The sequence below is a fragment of the Ammodytes marinus genome (assembly GCF_949987685.1).
Source record: "Ammodytes marinus genome assembly, chromosome: 18".
In the NCBI taxonomy this organism is placed as follows: Eukaryota; Metazoa; Chordata; class Actinopteri; order Uranoscopiformes; family Ammodytidae; genus Ammodytes; species Ammodytes marinus.
Window position 1 is genome coordinate 1,530,669 of NC_137222.1, and position 17,500 is coordinate 1,548,168.

The window sequence follows — 17,500 nt, forward strand, 5'->3', positions numbered from 1 at the left end:
ACCTGCCAAAATGTTGATGCCCCTTTATAAATAGCCCAAATAACACAGTAGCCTAACTATGATTCTGGATATTTATGAATTATATTGTTTTTACTAGCACATATTTTGAGTAATTTTGGGGCCTTATAATGTGATTTTATTACATTTTATAACGTTTTTATTAGCTTTAGGCCTATTTGATCCAAGTGAATTTGACCGCCTAGCCCACATTAATTTTTCCACATTAAAAAAAAGCCCAATTCAAAACAGTGTATCATACATAGGCATAATGTCGCGTACAAAGATTTTTTTTAAAGCATAATTTCGCCTTAAAAATAACTATGTCTGCAAGTTAACCCACTACACCCGAAGTTGCGTGCACATTTTCAGCGGGTATACAGAATTCGTCGTAACACCGGATCCTTTCCCCATCGCATTACCTTATCAATGGCAGCGTTTCGTGATTGACAAACAAGCCTATTCCATTAATCCTCCCGAAGATGAAGAAACGTGTGTGTGTGTGTGTGTGTGTGTGTGTGTGTGTGTGTGTCTGTCCGTGTGTGTGTGTAATGTGTTTGGCCCGCGCGCCGCCCTATTTACACACAAAACAGCGCCGAGACCTAGCCTATTATTTACTATCTATGGCCGAGACAGACAGCGGTGTTATGGGCCATTTCACACGTCACAGCCTTTATAGACTATCTATGGTCACAGCCCTTACTTAAAAGTCCATTCAAGTCGCTATCAGTCGCTTTAACTTGATCCCCAGAAGATCCCCCAGTTTAAGTTTAGCATTGAAAGCGAGACAATAGTTTTAAAAGATGATTTGAAAGGCGCCACAGAATTACATGAACGATCGGTTTCCATTATGAGTGAGGGGCCATTCGCAGGTACTTCACTGAGTATACTCAACCACTTTATAGCCTACTTATACTTCCAGCAAAAAATACAGTTTCACTTGCCAACTTTACCTGAAATTGCTGGTTGCTTTCACCCTGTTGATTCGTCATTTATATGGTTCTGTTTTCTGCAACTAAAATATGTTTTGTAATTGATGTGAAATAGTTTTGTTACTAGGCAACACTTCAATTTATCTAGGAGGATAAATAAAGTACTTTATCTAGCTATAATCTTTTTTTTTTTTTTTTTTTTTTTTTTTTTTAACAACATAATGGAGTCCAACGTTTTTACAGAACTGATATTGGAAACAGCCTTTAGTTTCTTCATTTTATAAATAAATTTTTTTTTTTTTTACTTTTATTTATCCTCGAGAGACCAATTGAGGGGTTGTGACCCTCATTTACAATGACGTCGAGTTCAAAACAAATTCAAAGGAAAAACAACAATACATAAACAATATTCAACGCAAATACATCAAATAGCCTACACAACAACAGGTGAAGAGAAAAAAAAACTATTGAAACATTTACACAGTGGTGAAGAGTGGCAGCAATTAAAATGAAATGGGTGAAAGTACAATATAGCCTAATTAAAACAGTTACAGGTAGAGTTTGGCAGATTTTTATTTAATTTTTATTTTTTTACAGAACAGATAATGGATACAGCCTTTAGTTTCTTCATTTTATAAATAAAAAAATACTACATAGAGGTCTTCAAAATACATTTTTACTTGACATTAGTCCTTTAAAATGCAATGCTTTTACTTTTCCCTTCACCTGAAGCTTTGCAGTTGGAGTAATACTTATCTAGATGTATGAAGTTCCTCCTCTGTTTATGTGTATGAGAGACATCAGTTATTCATCAATATAATAATTAAATTAAATAGGAATATAGGCCTATTACCATAGATAGTATAATGCCTATTACACACGTTAACATGCTGAATATTCCCTTTTGACATTCCCTTTCTTTCTCATGTATCTTATATGTTGTTTTGTATTGTGTCTTGTTCAGCACTTTGGTCAGCTGATGTTGTATTTAAATGTGCTATAGAAATACATTTGACTTCTGACTTTGACAAGCACTTCAAATGTGTATATTTGTTAGTTAATTAACCCTGTAATGTGTGACTATTACGTTTAAATTACTCCATAACGTCTGTTTTTGGCCTTAATCCCCATGATAATACCCTTTATAGTCGTTCATTACTGGTGGTTACTGATTTTATAATCCCATTTGGATCAATCAACTTAATCCTGATCAGTTAAAGGTGCAGTGTGTAATATGACATCATCAAGTAAGTTCTACAAAGTTCTAGAATGCAACACTCCCTGGGTAACCCCAACCCTTTCGAATAATAACAGAAGCTACAGTGGCCTTCAATGACAAGAACAATTCTAAATTTTAAACAATGCACCTGATGACATTCCAACTATGACACTTTCAAGATGGCCTTGGTCCAAGATATGCAGAAATATGGACATATATGAGACCCTTTCTAAGGAAAAAATAAAAAATAAATTCAGCTATTATGCACTAAATTAAATTATGGATATTATAATTACTTTCTACAAAATCTGCTAGGAAATAAAAGCCAAAGTTCTACACACTGCAGCTTTAATAAGTTTAAATCAAAAGAAACGGAGACTTTAAAACTCGTCATGTTTTAATCTGAAGTCGTATCGGAGACACTCAGACGGATTGTCTTTAATCTAACGATGATCCCGGATCATGATGTCACCACTCACTGACAGTTATACATCCGTTAGCAACTTAAAGGCTCCTTTATGGCTAACTTAAGCTACACAAAACATCACTTATTTAGTGATTAAAGTCTCAAAAACTGAATATGATCGGCAGTTTTTAATTCAATGGAAAAACTTTAAAAATTGATTTATGGGTGTTTGCGTGCACTTTGTTTAGAAAAGTAGTGAGGACAGTTTTTTACTAAGTAGGTCTGGGATAATGATGTAACCACTCACTGATAGATATACATTGGATAGCTATTTATAGGCTAATTTATGGGCTCCTTTATGGACCACAATGGAAATAAGCCTTCGGGTTTTATTGTGTCCTCCCTGACTATTTAAGTCTTTTAATGTATGACACAGATTGCTGTTCATATTTTATATCAAAATGGTCAAATAAAATCAATCAATCAATCTTTTTTTTTTTTTTTTTTTTTTTTCTTTTTAAGTCTTTATTGAACATGGTTAAAAAAAATAATAATACAAACAAAAATAAAACAATTGAGCAGTAAAAAAAGGAAATAAATAAATTAAAAAAACAAACAAATGGGATCCTAAACAGCAAATACATAACTCAAATAATATAGTTCATGTTCAAAAGGGATAGGAAGAAGTTAAAAAAAACTTTTCTGGTCCTACCCCCTAGTGATTCATTTAGTGATTATAGTCTCAAAAACTGAATATTATGAGCAGTATTCAATAAGACAACTTTAAAGTTTGATCAGTGGCTGTTTGCGTGGGCATTTTGTTTCGAAAACTGTTTTTTTTTTTACTAGTAGGCCCGGGATCATGATGTCACCACTCACTGATAGTTATACATCCGTTAGCAACTTAAAGGCTCCTTTATGGCTAACGTAAGCTACACAAAACACCACTTATTTAGTGATTAAAGTCTCAAGAAAATGATGGGCAGTTTAAAGGTGCTATGAGGAACTTTTAAAATATTTCTGAAACAGTCAAATGTTTCCTCTGATGATCATAAATTAATTGTATGGGCTTCACTTTGTTTGGAAAAATCTTGAGGACAGTTTTTTTTTACTAGTAGGGTTAGGTTTTCTTTTTACTAGCAGTAACACAGGCATACTATTTTTCTTAGCAACAACTGTAGACACAGGAATTAACAATGTTCGGATACGGCCTAATCATAACCTTCAACATAATATATCACCTGTAAGCAGCAAACTGGCCGATCTGGAGTATATGGAGGATTGTAAAACTATAGTGGGGGATCTGGGGCCCTTCACCCAGAAACATTTCTAGAATTAAATGTGTCCGAACATGTCCAAATTGAACCGATTGGGCATTTTATTCATACATTTTGACTTCCGCCTCAATTTGGCTTCGATCTACACACTGGTCCTTAATTATTATGCTTTACATAAGAGATTAAATGCATAAAAAAAGTATTTTCTCTGATAAAAATCTGTATTTTCAGATGTACTGTATATTTTTTTGTACAATTTTCATTTCAGTCAAAGCAGGCCCCGTCACTGATACCAACAAACACACACACACACACACACACACACACACACACACACACACACACACACACACACACACACATACACACACACACACACACACACACACACACACACACACACACACACACACACAGTTAGGCATTAGTCAATAAATCCAACTGTCTCCATCTCCACAAATTAATTGATATATTTACAGTATATCTTGGTTGTTGAGTTGATGCAGACAGTTCGGGCTGAGGTGTGTGTGTGTGTGTGTGTGTGTGTGTGTGTGTGTGTGCGTGTGTGTGTGTCTGTGTCTTTCTGTCTGAGTGTCTCTGTGTGTTGTGTGCATGTGTCTCTGTGTGTTGTGTGCATGTGTCTCAATGTGTGTGTGTCTGCGTCTTGCGTGTGTGTGTGTGAGTGAGTGGGGGGGGGGGGGGGGGGCAGGAAGGATGGTAAAGGGGGGGGGTATGGTATTGGGGAGGTGGATGACCCAAGCCAGACTTACTGGAGCCTGCTTGTAACAGCCTCATTGAGACTGAATGAGACGCCTTAATTACTCTAGTTGTGAAAACTAAAGGCAAGGGGAGGGGACAGGACAGTAGGATGTGTGCTTTGATGTTTAGGGTGTGTGTGTGTGTGTGTGTGTGTGTGTGCGTGTGTGTGTGTGTGTGTGTGGGCCCTCCCTATAAGTACAGACAGGCTCTGATGGAAAAGGTACAATTTCAAAATCTCCACCAACTCAACAACTTACTAGAAGACTCCTCGCTTTCAAAATCGCTCTCAATTCTCAAACCCTCTGGACCAAATTACTTCATTTTTTTAAAACCACCTAAAAGGATATTTTTTGAACTCATTTTGCAGCCATGAGAGGACACTTCTCTATTGAGTGGCTGTCCCAGAGCAGCAAGCCGACACAGGGCACACACACTGCCCCAGCTTGTGGGACACATTCGGAGAGTTTGCCCGGTTTTTACTGCCGGCCAAAAGCTGCCGAAAATTCACCAAAAGTGGATGAAGTCAGAAGCCAGAAAGAGCTGGATGCTTTTACTATGCAACACCAACACTCTCACAGTAATAACCAAGGTATGTTCAATATATACACTGTATTAACTCAACTTGTACTTTACCTTAAGCTGCACTATGTAACTACAGCTCTGGAAAGAGTTAAGAGACCAGTCCAAATATTCAGTGTCTCTCGTTTTACTATTTATAGGCAAATGTTTGAGTAGAATGAACATTTTGGTTTTACACTATAAACTACTGACAACATTTCTACCAAATTCACCCCAAAATATTGTCATTAAGAGCATTTCCATTAAGTAATGTAGAGATGAAGATTTAAGAAAAATACATAAACCAGTTTTCACCTATGAAGACAACACATGAACAAATCCTTCTGTAATAACCTTCAGAATAGTGCTAAGAATGATTATGGAAAGTGTACTTGATGTAAGTGCTTTAGAAGTTTTTTTTTTCAGAGTATTGTAAAAAATTAATGTTGAGATAATGGCCGTTAAAGATGGTTGTATAGGAGAAATATACAGACGCAAACAGACAAGGTTTAGTCAAATAAAACACCTAAATGTACATTGTGGACCTTTGATTTATACTAGTATGAAAGAAGACATGTTATGGAAGCAAAATTGCAAAAAAAAAAAAAATTTAATTGACCAATGCTTGAAAAAACTAAATTCTTCAAACATAGCTCACACATATACAGACGCAAACAGACAAGTTATAGTCAAATAAACACCTAACTGTACATTGTGTATGTATGGGAGAAGACATGTTAGGCCTATATACTCAAAAAAGTTCAAAAAATCTAAAAAATTGTCCATACACTGCTTGGAAAAAACTAATTATTATTTTCTTCTTCTCTTATAGGAAATGAGGTAGATTTCAGCAGCCATAGCTCACACATATACAGACGCAAACAGACAAGTTATAGTCAAATAAACACAAAGAAAAAGACATGTTGTGGAAGATAAATAGACAAAAAAAAAATCTAAAAATTGACTTGTATTGAGTATTGACCATGTATTTTTTTTTCTTCTTCTCTCATAGTAAATGATGCAGATTTCAGAAGCAGCAGCACAGAAGAGGAAACGTCCGGCTATGAGAGTGAGGGGTGCCACTCTGCCTTGTCCCCATTGGCTCAGACTGACTGTAGTAATAACAACACTAGCAGCATTAGCATTAGCAGTAGCAGTAGCATCATCACAGCCCCTGCATCTCCGCTCATGGGCAGGAGACCCCGTACGGCTTTCACAGCTGAGCAGATCAACAGTATGGAGAGAGCCTTCAAGAGAAACGCTTACCTGGGGACTCAGGACAAGGCAGAACTGTGCAAGAAACTCAGCCTCTCTGACAAACAGGTAAATATCTATCAAGAAATGTGTGTGTGTCTGTCTGTGTGTGTGTGTGTGTGTGTCTGTCTGTCTGTCTGTCTGTCTGTCTGTCTGTCTATCAATCAATCTGGGATCAATATACGAGATAGGCACTTGATTTAATAATTTTTTATTATATATTTTATTTTAATCCATGATTATTATTATTATTATTATTATTATTATTATTATTATTATTATTATTATTATTATTATTATTATTATTATTATTATTATTATTATTATTATTATATATTTGTATTATTTCATAATATTTTTAATTTAGTTTTATTATTTTTTACTGTTTAGTTTTTCATTTATTATATTTCTTATTTTATTTATTTTGTTATAATTTCATACTACTTTTACATATATTTTTAAATTATATTCTTGAAATTTTATTCATTATATATTAATTAATTTCATTCAAAATGTAATCATCCTTTTGTACTTGGATTCATATTTAATATTTTAGATGATTTAAATAAAAAATAAAAAATTTATTATAACATTTTAAAAAAGGATTCTTGGTTTACCTGTATTTTTTTTCCAACATTGTATTTATTGATTTTTAACATTTTGCACATACAAAGTCTTACACATTAATCAGCAGGTTTGTACCCTATATTAGCACCAAGGTGTAGGACATTACAAAAAAGATATATGAAAAAAAAAACATATATATATATATCACAAGTACAACAGGATTTAAATAACGAAAATGAAAATAACGTGAGACCCCTCAATTCAGGGGTTTACCTGTATTTTACCTGTATTTTTTTTTTTTTTTTTTTTTTTCAATTGAAACCTCCTATAATCTCTTCCCTCTCTTCTCTTTCAGATCAGAAACTGGTTCCAGAATCGCCGTATGAAGTTGAAGCGAACTGTCCAGGACGCCTTAGCTCACGCGTGCCAAGCTAACGTAGCATCTCAGCTAATGCATTACCCCGAGCTACAGGCCTACAGAGCGGGGCCCTACCCAAGATATCACTCCACAACCCAGGAAAACATCCATCCACACAGCCTGCAATACGCCTCTGCCATGCCCAGCCACCAGTCACTTCCCCTGGACACTTTCTACCAATACAGTGGCCTCCCTGGAGTCATTATGCCTTCTACCATGGGCCCCTCCTACCCAACATACCAACAGTATTACTGAAAACATGTGCATCTTAAAGCAATAGTGTGTAACTTTTGTATTTCTCAGTATGGCAGCGTTTACAAACTGGTGTCACTCCCCTACCACCGACACTGGTGCAGGAGCTCAGAAAAATCCCCAAGAAGAGCCCAAGAAATGTTTCAGTCGTTGATTCTACTGCTAAGAAAAAACCTGGACATACAGCAGAAGGTATAAAATCCATGTGCCATCACCGAAGGCTTTACCTCATGTAGATGCACCGACAGTGTTGTTGTAATTACTCGTGCGGGCAACAGAAGTTACGCACTATCGCTTTAAAAATACCCGGACGTTAACAACATACAGAAAAATCTCAAAATTGACCAGTACTTGACTAAAATCTACGTTTGTGCCTTCAGTGACTTGCTTTAAATTTTACTGTGATATTCTGTCAGGAGACGGGAAAATAATGTACACTGATTTTTATAGTTTGAATAATGTTATCCTAATAGGACCAATGCAGCTAGTTTTTAAAAGAACTTGAAACCTCAATGTTACTCCTGAATACAGACAGGGTGGTGTGCAATATTGTGACGTGTGTGTGTGTGTGTGTGTGTGTGTGAGTGTGTGTGTGTGTGTGTGTGTGTATGTGTGTGTATCTCGCTCTGCTTGTAACTGATGTACAGTTTAGATTTATTTAAATTTGAATCTATGAATTGTTTTATTTGACTTGTATTGTTGTTGTTGTGTTGATGTGAAATCAAAATGCTAAAAAATAAAATGATTATTGAAACTTTAAAGGTTAACTGACATTAGTTTTTTTTTTAAAGTTTATTTTTTGGGCCTTTTTTCAGCTTTATTAGATAGTACAGAGTTGAAATGGGGAGAGAGAGAGAGAGGGGGGGGGGTGACCTGCAGTAAAGGTCCACGAGTCGGATTCGAACCCGCGACCACTGCAACGAAGTCCAGAGCCAATATGGTACAGCACCCCAATCTGACTTGATTTTGATTCATTCATATTGTCATCATTGGATTTCAGAAAAGTTTTCAACTACAATGCAAACAATATTTTAGTCTTTTATAAAATGGACAAAAACGATTCGAAAGACAATTTATAAAAATAGAATTGATAAGGTCTGAAAAAATAATACAAATAAAAAAATATATGTATATACAGTATCTCACAAAAGTGAGTACACCCCTCACATTTCTTCACATTTTTCTTTATATCTTTCCATGGGACAACACTGAATAAATGACACTTTGATACAATGTCAAGTAGTCAGTGTACAGCTTGTATAACAGTGTAAATTTAGTGTCCCCTCAAAATAACTCGACACACAGCCATTAATGTCTAAACTGCTGGCAACAAAAGTGAGTACACCCCTTAGAACAAAATTTACAAATTGGGCCCAAAGTGTAAATATTTTGTGTGGCCACCATTATTTTCCAGCACTGCCTTAACCCTCTTGGGCATGGAGTTCACTAGAGCTTCACAGGTTGCAACTGGAACCCTCTTCCACCCATTTATGACAGCATCACAGAGCTGGTGGATATTAAAGACCTTGCGCTCCTCCACCTTCCGTTTGAGGATGCCCCAAAGATGCTCAATAGGGTTTAGGTCTGGAGACATGCTTGGCCAGGCCATAACCTTTACCCTCAGCTTCTTTAGCAAGCCACTGGTCGTCTTGGAGGTGTGTTTGGGGTCGTTATCATGTTGCAATACCACCCTGCGGCCCAGTTTACGAAGGTTGAGTGCACATGGTCAGCGTCGTACACAGAGGTTGGCTTTGGAAAATAGACGTATGAGTGCTGCCAGCATTGCTGAAGGGCTTGAAGGGGTGGGGGGTCAACCTGTCAGTGCTCAGACCATACGCCACACTCTGCATCATACTGGTCTGCATGGCTCATCATACCAGAAGGAAGCCTATTCTAAAGATGATGCACAAGAAACCCCACAAAAAGTTTGCTGAAGACAAACAGACTACGGACATGGATTACTGCAACCATGTCCTGTGGTCTGATGAGACCAAAATAAATGTATTTGGTTCAGATGGTGTTAAGAGTGTGGAGCGGCAACCAGGTGAGGAGTACAAAGACAAGTGTGTCTTGCCTAGAGTCAAGCGTGGTGGTTGGAGTGTCATGGTCTGGGGCTGCATGAGTGCTGCCAGCACTGGGGATCTACAGTTCATTGAATTCTAACATGTACTGTGACATACTGAAGCAGAGCATGATCCCCTCCCTTCATAAACTGGGCCGCAGGGCAGTACTGCAACATGATAACGACCCCAAACACCCCTCCGAACGACCACTGGCTTGCTAAAGAAGCTGAGGGTACAGGTTATGGACTGGCCAAGCATGTCTCCAGTCTTAAACCCTATTGAGCATCTTTGGGGCATCCTAAAACGGGAGATGGAGGAGCGCAAGGACTCTAATATCCACCAGCTCCTTGATGTCGTCATGAATGGGTAGAAGAGGGTTCCAGTTGCAACCTGTGAAGCTCTAGTGAACTACATGCCCAAGAGGGTTAAGGCAGTGCTAGAAAATAATGATGGCAAAACAAAATATTGACACTTTGGGCCCAATTTGGACATTTTTTCTTAGGGGTGTACTCACTTTTGTTGCCAGCAGTTTAGACATTAATGGCTGTGTGTCGAGTTATTTTGAGGGGACAGTAAATTTACACTGTTATACAAGCTGTACACTGACTACTTGACATTGTATCAAAGTGTCATTTATTCAGTGTTGTCGCATGGAAAGATATAAAGAAAAATGTGAAGAAATGTTAGGGGTGTACTCACTTTTGTGAGATACTGTATATTACATAGTTTAAACACAGTATGCTCTGTAAACTGGTCTGTAAACAAAGAGGTCCTACCATATTATATCAACATGCCAGTAAAGTACTTTTTTAGTTAAAGGCCTACTTCACCGGTGGGAATATGAAAGTGTATTGAACTCTCTCTGAGATCCTATGTAGTATAAATGTGCAAACATTTTTGAAATCGGTTCATCCTAGCCTGAGAAAAGTCAGAAAGAGTGTTTTATGGTCTCACTGTCTAACCCTAGATTTTACTTGTTTGACATCACACTAGTAAAAATGTAGGGTTAGGATTAACAGGATAGCTGGGCCAAGGGAAGACTGAGGGAAGAAAAACCTTATTTGCTATATTATAATAGTGATTTTATGATGATAGAACGCCGGTTACGTATGGGTGAAGTATTCCTTTGAATGATGGTTTTGAATGCAGGACTGCTGTGCCATTATAATTTCTCTGGAATAACTTTGCAGCTTGTTATTTTCAAGTTGCACAATCTCTTTCACAAAAACAGTTTCTAAGTGTTTTACCTTTTAGTTCCCGTGAATCTGTAGAAACCATCAAGGAAACTGAGATCATTTTCTTCTTAGAAATATTTCAGGGAATTTCACGACCCTAGAAAGAAGTTTTACAAGCAACAGACTTCTTTCATTGTTTTTCAGATGAAATTCTTAGAATTGAATGTTTTGAACGAAAACATTCAAATAAAAACAGATTCAGAGTGGAGTTATATAATATTACATGCCTGGCACTGTGGAGGAGATTGTGCAAGAGTTTCTAAGAATATAGAGAGACCATACAGGCAAAGACATTGTTTTTTTTTCTTCCAAAATCTCAACTTCTAAAGCACTTACATCAACTATACTTTCCATTATCATTGCAAATAAACGTGGACTCTTATATGTTGTAAAAATGAAATATACAATCTTAACTCTGGCTTTATGTAATCATATTTAATCAAACAATTCTGAAAAATGATGTGTCCACGTGCATGCGTGTGTGTGTGTGTGTGTGTGTGTGTGTGTGTGTCTGTCTGTCTACGCTAACAGGTGCTGCTTGCTGCAGACATCAGCAAACTGAAAACTCTTACCTGAAAGTCAAATGAGACGATACTGCCACCTGTGGACAGCGAGTGGTACTGCAATACCACTGTAACGATGGATGGATGGATGGATGGATGGATGGATGGATGGATGGATGGATGGATGGATGGATGGATGGATGGATGGATGGATGGATGGATGGATGGATGGATGGATAGATAGATAGATAGATAGATAGATAGATAGATAGATAGATAGATAGATAGATAGATAGATAGATAGATAGATAGATAGATAGATAGATAGATAGATAGATGACTGTGAGACTACATAATCTTCTTTCATACCAGTAAAAATAAAAGGTCTAAAATGTAAATATAGGTGTGTATTTGACTAAACCTTGTCTGTTTGAGTCTGTATATTTCTCCTATACAACCATCTTCAACGGTCATTATCTAAACATTATTTTTCAAACTCAACCTTTTAAGTACTTAGCCTACATCAACCAGACCTTCTATACTAATTCTTGGCACTACTCTGAATGTTATTATCACAGAAATCATTTTAGGACTAAATGAAAAAAATTAAAAAGATTTTAACCCACGTCCATATTTTTATTGGGGTTTTTAAAGATATGAAAATGTACTCATAATTAGTTAGATATTGCAAAATGTGCATATTTATTTAAACATTTCTGGAAAATAATGTAAGACAAATAACAATAGTTTTAATGTCAGTAATCAACTGGCAAAGTTTCATAATATTATATTGATATGACGAAGTTAAAAATGTTACCCTTATTCACCTGCAGTGATTATATTATTACATTTTTGGATACTGAAATGTAGCAGAAGTTGGTCAGGTCACATATAAAAACACATCCCTTTCCGCTATAACTTTGCTGGAAACAACAAAGTATGTCGACACTTTTCACCACATGACGCCGGAAAAAAATTTAAAAACATAATTTTCAGCATATGTCATAAAAACAATGAGATTTCACAACCATTAAAAATGAAAAAAAAAAAAAAACATGAAGTACGCAAATAGAACCTTTATTTTCAACCAATGGCAGACGAGGGAAACTGTATGTGGGCGGTGACGGGCAATATCAGTGAACCAATGGGAGAGCTGTAACCGTGGGAACTCCGGTGAGTGACAGGAGTTCGGGCCAATCAGAACAGCCCTTCGACGTGCAGCCGTTGGTGAGCGTGAACGGGACAGTGTTGCCAGGTCCGGTTTTTATAAGCGACTTCGGGCTTGTTTATTTGTAGTTGTCAAGTAAAATTTTCAATTAAAAATGCAGCACAAAACAACTGAGCAAGTATTGTAAATATAACATTTGACAAACAGAGTAGCATATAAAATAAAAAATAAAATACACATACATTTTTCAACATTATATAATATAGGCCTATTAGCCTATATTCACTTTTCTTTTTAATCATTTGGTAACAACAGATATTTTGTAAGGTTGTGGAGCCAAAAACTACGGAATGCTCTGGACAGTAGAAGCTGTGTTGTTTTTCGTTTAAACTAAGTTTTATAATGTTTATGAGCATCAGTTATTTTCAATAAGATTTCTGTAAGAGCTTATTGAGACATCCAACTTTGATATCATGATTTTTTTCATGTTTTACTATTTTTGACCAGTTTTCCAGATGCAAATGTTGCAAGAGTATTTTTGTGGGATTGTTGAAATACAAAATAAATCCAATCATATACACACTAATCAGCTCTGTTTTTGAATATATTAATTCTCATGAATGTATTTACAGTAGGAGACGTACATATAGCTCCGGAAAAAGTCTGGATTTTTCTTAAATCTTCATCTCTACATAACTTAATGGAAAAGCTCTTAATGACAAAAAATGTATTTGGAATTTGGTGGAAATGTTGTCAGTAGTTTATATTATAAAACCAAAATGCTCATTCTACTCAAACATATTCCTATAAATAGTAAAACGAGAGGCACTGAACATTTGGAGTGGTCCCTTAATTTTTTCCAGAGCTGTATGCAAAGTGTCAACTCTTTATCTCTTTATAATGAGATCATTTAAAAAATATATTGTCAGGAATTGATTTACAGTAGGAGTAGCCTACTTTACATATATTTTTCTTTGCTTGTTTTTTCTCGCGAGATCTGGCAACGCGAGAGGAAAGGGCAGTTAGCAAACGCGGAGAGTTGCTACGCAGGACAGGAGAGCGAGACAGCAGCGAGTTGGGCAGAAAGCCGAATGGTGGAGCAGCGCTGAAGATGGCCGATGGAGACAGCGGGAGTGAGCGAGGGGGTAGTGGGGGCGGCAGCGGCTTTCAACCGCACTACCAACGGGACCAGCAGCAAGAGACCCAAGAACTGGCCTCGAAGCGGCTTGACATCCAGAACAAGCGCTTTTACCTGGACGTGAAGCAAAACAGCAAAGGGCGCTTCATTAAAATCGCCGAAGTGGGCGCTGGAGGCTCGAAAAGTCGCCTCACTCTCTCGCTATCAGTCGCGGCCGAGTTCCGTGACTATCTCGGGGATTTCATTGAGCACTACGCCCAGTTGGGGCCTAGCAGCCCGGAACAAATAGCCCAATCAAGCGTCGGGGAGGACGGTGGGCCTAGGCGAGCCTTGAAGAGCGAATTCCTAGTACGTGAAAACCGTAAATACTACCTCGACTTGAAGGAGAATCAACGGGGGAGGTTTTTACGAATCAGGCAAACCGTTAACCGAGGACCAGGCTTTGGAGGTGGAGGGGGCCCCGTTGGTGGCATGCAAGCCGGCCAAACCATCGCGCTACCGGCTCAAGGGCTCATCGAGTTCCGAGACGCCCTGGCCAAACTCATCGACGACTACGGGGGAGACGACGAGGAGTTAGCCGGGGGAACGAGTGCCAGCGGCGGCTTCAGTGCCAGCGATCTTCCCGAGGGCACTTCCATCATGGTGGATTCGAAACGGTTCTTCTTCGACGTGGGGTCCAATAAGTACGGGGTGTTTATGAGAGTTAGCGAGGTGAAACCCAGCTACAGGAACTCCATTACTATCCCGTTCAAAGCGTGGGGTAAATTTGGGGGAGCCTTTTCAAGATACGCCGAGGAAATGAAGGAGATTCAAGAGAATAAGAGGGATAAAATGTACGAGACCAGGAGAGAGAGAGATGTCGAGAGCGAGGGCGAAGAAGTGGAAGACGACTGAGGAGAAAAAATATTACATGGATGGAAATTATGATTTGATTTGATGAAACGGCTGTGTTTTTAGTTGATATTAAGATTCTGCTGCAATATAGGAGGTTGGTTGGGTTGTTTTGCTAGAAAAATAAGATTAAAAACGAGAAAAAAAAGACGGATAAAAGTGCATGACAAATCGTGCTGTATGGAAGCCTGTTAGTGCCAGTTTAAAAATGAATTAAAAAATAAGGTGGAAACTTTTGCTTTTGGTAAGAAAAATATGCATATAGAAGTCACATTTTAGTTAAAAAAGCGAACATTATCAATTAGAAAGTTGACATTTTGAGATTATAATTCCAACGTCAATGAATATTTGTTTTAAAAAATACTTTTGAGCACCAGTGCTTCTGTGGTGTACAAAAAGTACAGTTTGTAAAAATTTATTTAATTTTTTACAAATAGTGCAATGGCAGCCATGAGCTTCTAGAAAAACGCAGTACAAATACAATATATTATTATTTTAATTACGAGATGAAAAGTCGAAAATGTGTCAGATATGTGATAAAACATTAAATTTACCTCATGATGATGATGTGTGTCTTTTAATATGACTTTCAGTGGTGATATTTTTTATAATCAAAAAGCAATTGTCCTTATTTCTTACTTTTACTGGCGCTAACGGGCTTCCATAGTGCTGTAAGTAATACCTGCATACTAAAAAAAAAATCTTGGAGTAAAAAAAAAAAAAAAAAAAGTTTAAAACATTTTTTGCAGGAAGTTATTGGTGTATTATCCTAAAAGTTTGTAAGGTTGGAGTGGTTGTGTGATACTGAGAAAGTGATTTAAGGAGAAAAATATAAGTGTACTAAAAAAAAAAGGTTGTAAAAGAGTGACTTATAATGCTATATTGTTTAAAAAAAAGAAGAAAAGACGAAAGACACTAAAACCAGCACATTGGTTTTTATAACTTTAGATGTGAAGCCGATGAAATTTGCTTTCCTTAAAAAATGCAACATAGTTTATATTTAAAAAAAGAGTGAGGAGTCAACCTGTTTAAGATGTTTTTCCCCCCTAATAGTTCGGGTTTAAAGCTATAGTGCGTAACTTCTGTCGCCCCCCCCCCCCCCCCCCCACCTTGAGGAATTCTGAGTAATTACAACAACACTGTCGGTGCATCGCCATCTACATGAGGTAAAAGCCTTCAGTGATCGTACATGGATTTTATACCTTCTGCTGTACGTCCAGGTTTTTTTTATTAGCAGTAGAATCAACAACTGAAACATTTCTTGGGGTTTTTCTTGAGCTCCTGCACCAGTGTCAATGAAGAGGGGGGGGGGGGGGACACCAGTTTGTAAACGCTGCCATACTGAGAAGAAATACAGAGAGAGTTTTGTGGAGCTGATAGGCTTAATCAACCTTTGTGTCATCTCCATTTGGCAACGGGCTTGAATGTAGCCGACATCCATTCATATGAAAAAAGTTACGCACTATAGCTTTTAAATGAGAGCGCTATATTGGCATCCATTGTATTCTTGTTCCGGTCCAGGTCTTTCCTAAGTGGGCGGCAGCAGTTTGTCGAAAATATATTTTTTGGTTTTTGGGAAGTCAGTTAAATTAACCCGAGAAAGAGGAATGGATAGATGAAATATGGTCAAGATAAAAAATGTCTGTTAATCGCTGTATCAATGTTTTGTTTTTTTAAATGCATATGGAGAAACTGTCATACTATATAAAACATGGAAAGAGTTAGGAACACGCACATTTTACAAGGCAACATGTCTGCGCTAGATATTTGAGTTTTGAGGCTATACAACTAAAAATCTTACGTTTAAAGCAACACTGCGTACATTTGAGCCAACATTAGCTTTTTGTTGAGATAACTTTATCATTCATATGTTAATGTAACTTCAAGATTTGAGTTCATAAGACTTCCAAAAAATGGCAACTTATTATTTTTTTGTTTATCAAAGTTTTCAGGCAAGAAAGTTTGAATCGACATTTTTTGACCGACTTGGTTTTGTTTGTTTTCTGTATGACGGAGAATTAGTCGCACAACTGTGATTGCCGTGAATTTTTCGTTTTTGTGGAACTCAAAATTTTCGTTTTTATACATTACATATTGAAATATACATTTAATTCCCTCAACAAAATATAATCAGTTGGTTCAAATAATGTTGGCAGTTTTAGTCTTAGCCTCAACACTCAAATATCTAGTGAAAATGTGATTTTTTTTTTTCATAACTTTTTCATTTTAACAGTGCCGGCTACATGCAGCAGCAGTAAGAGGCATTTAGTCTGTTACTGAGAGGATTATTATGTTAAAGCCCAAACAACACAAGGGCCTCGTAGACTCGAGTAGAAAAGCCTTTTGACTCACGTATAGTCAGTTACAGTATTGGATTGGGGTTATCCTTATATGTTCCCACAGCCCTATGTTACTGAAAAATTGGTGATTAGGTTCAGGTATCAAATCTGGGTGGTAAGGGTACATACACACACAGACAGACACACACAGAGAGAGAGAGAGACACACACACACACACACACACACAGAGCTGGGTGGTTAGGGCAAGGGGACAGGGAGAGGTTAGAATAGGAATCAAACACACCCAATCAAAGAAAAAAACAGACATACCATTCTCTATTATATTGTTGGATTACTTAAAAAAAATTCTGACAAATGTGCTGTGGGAACATATAGACCCATACACTCCCATTGGATCAGCTGGGGGTTTATGTCATACATACGATCTGAGCAATGTTACATGTTGTTTACCAGCAGATTAAGCACTAGCAGTGTGTTTAAAAACAAGTGGTGTTTTAAATAGCGACCACTTGGAAAAAGCCATTGGAAAAAGTTAGAACAATTCAGATTTCAGAAGGCACCT

At 37.2% G+C, this 17,500-nt stretch overlaps 2 protein-coding genes across 2 annotated transcripts; both read left to right on the forward strand.

Moving 5' to 3' along the window:
- Positions 1 to 4,959: 4,959 nt before the first annotated feature.
- On the forward strand, positions 4,960 to 7,642 carry ved (ventrally expressed dharma/bozozok antagonist; the record flags this gene model as incomplete). The annotated part of the gene is made up of 3 exons (XM_080046562.1): positions 4,960 to 5,179; positions 6,161 to 6,471; positions 7,325 to 7,642. The coding sequence occupies 3 exons, from the start codon at positions 4,960 to 4,962 to the stop codon at positions 7,640 to 7,642; spliced, it is 849 nt and encodes a 282-aa protein (XP_079902688.1).
- Positions 7,643 to 13,671: 6,029 nt separating this feature from the next.
- Positions 13,672 to 15,198, forward strand: purbb (purine-rich element binding protein Bb). The gene has a single exon (XM_080046722.1). It carries the CDS (start codon positions 13,720 to 13,722, stop codon positions 14,638 to 14,640), a length of 921 nt encoding a protein of 306 aa, XP_079902848.1. The 5' UTR covers positions 13,672 to 13,719; the 3' UTR covers positions 14,641 to 15,198.
- Positions 15,199 to 17,500: the final 2,302 nt, after the last annotated feature.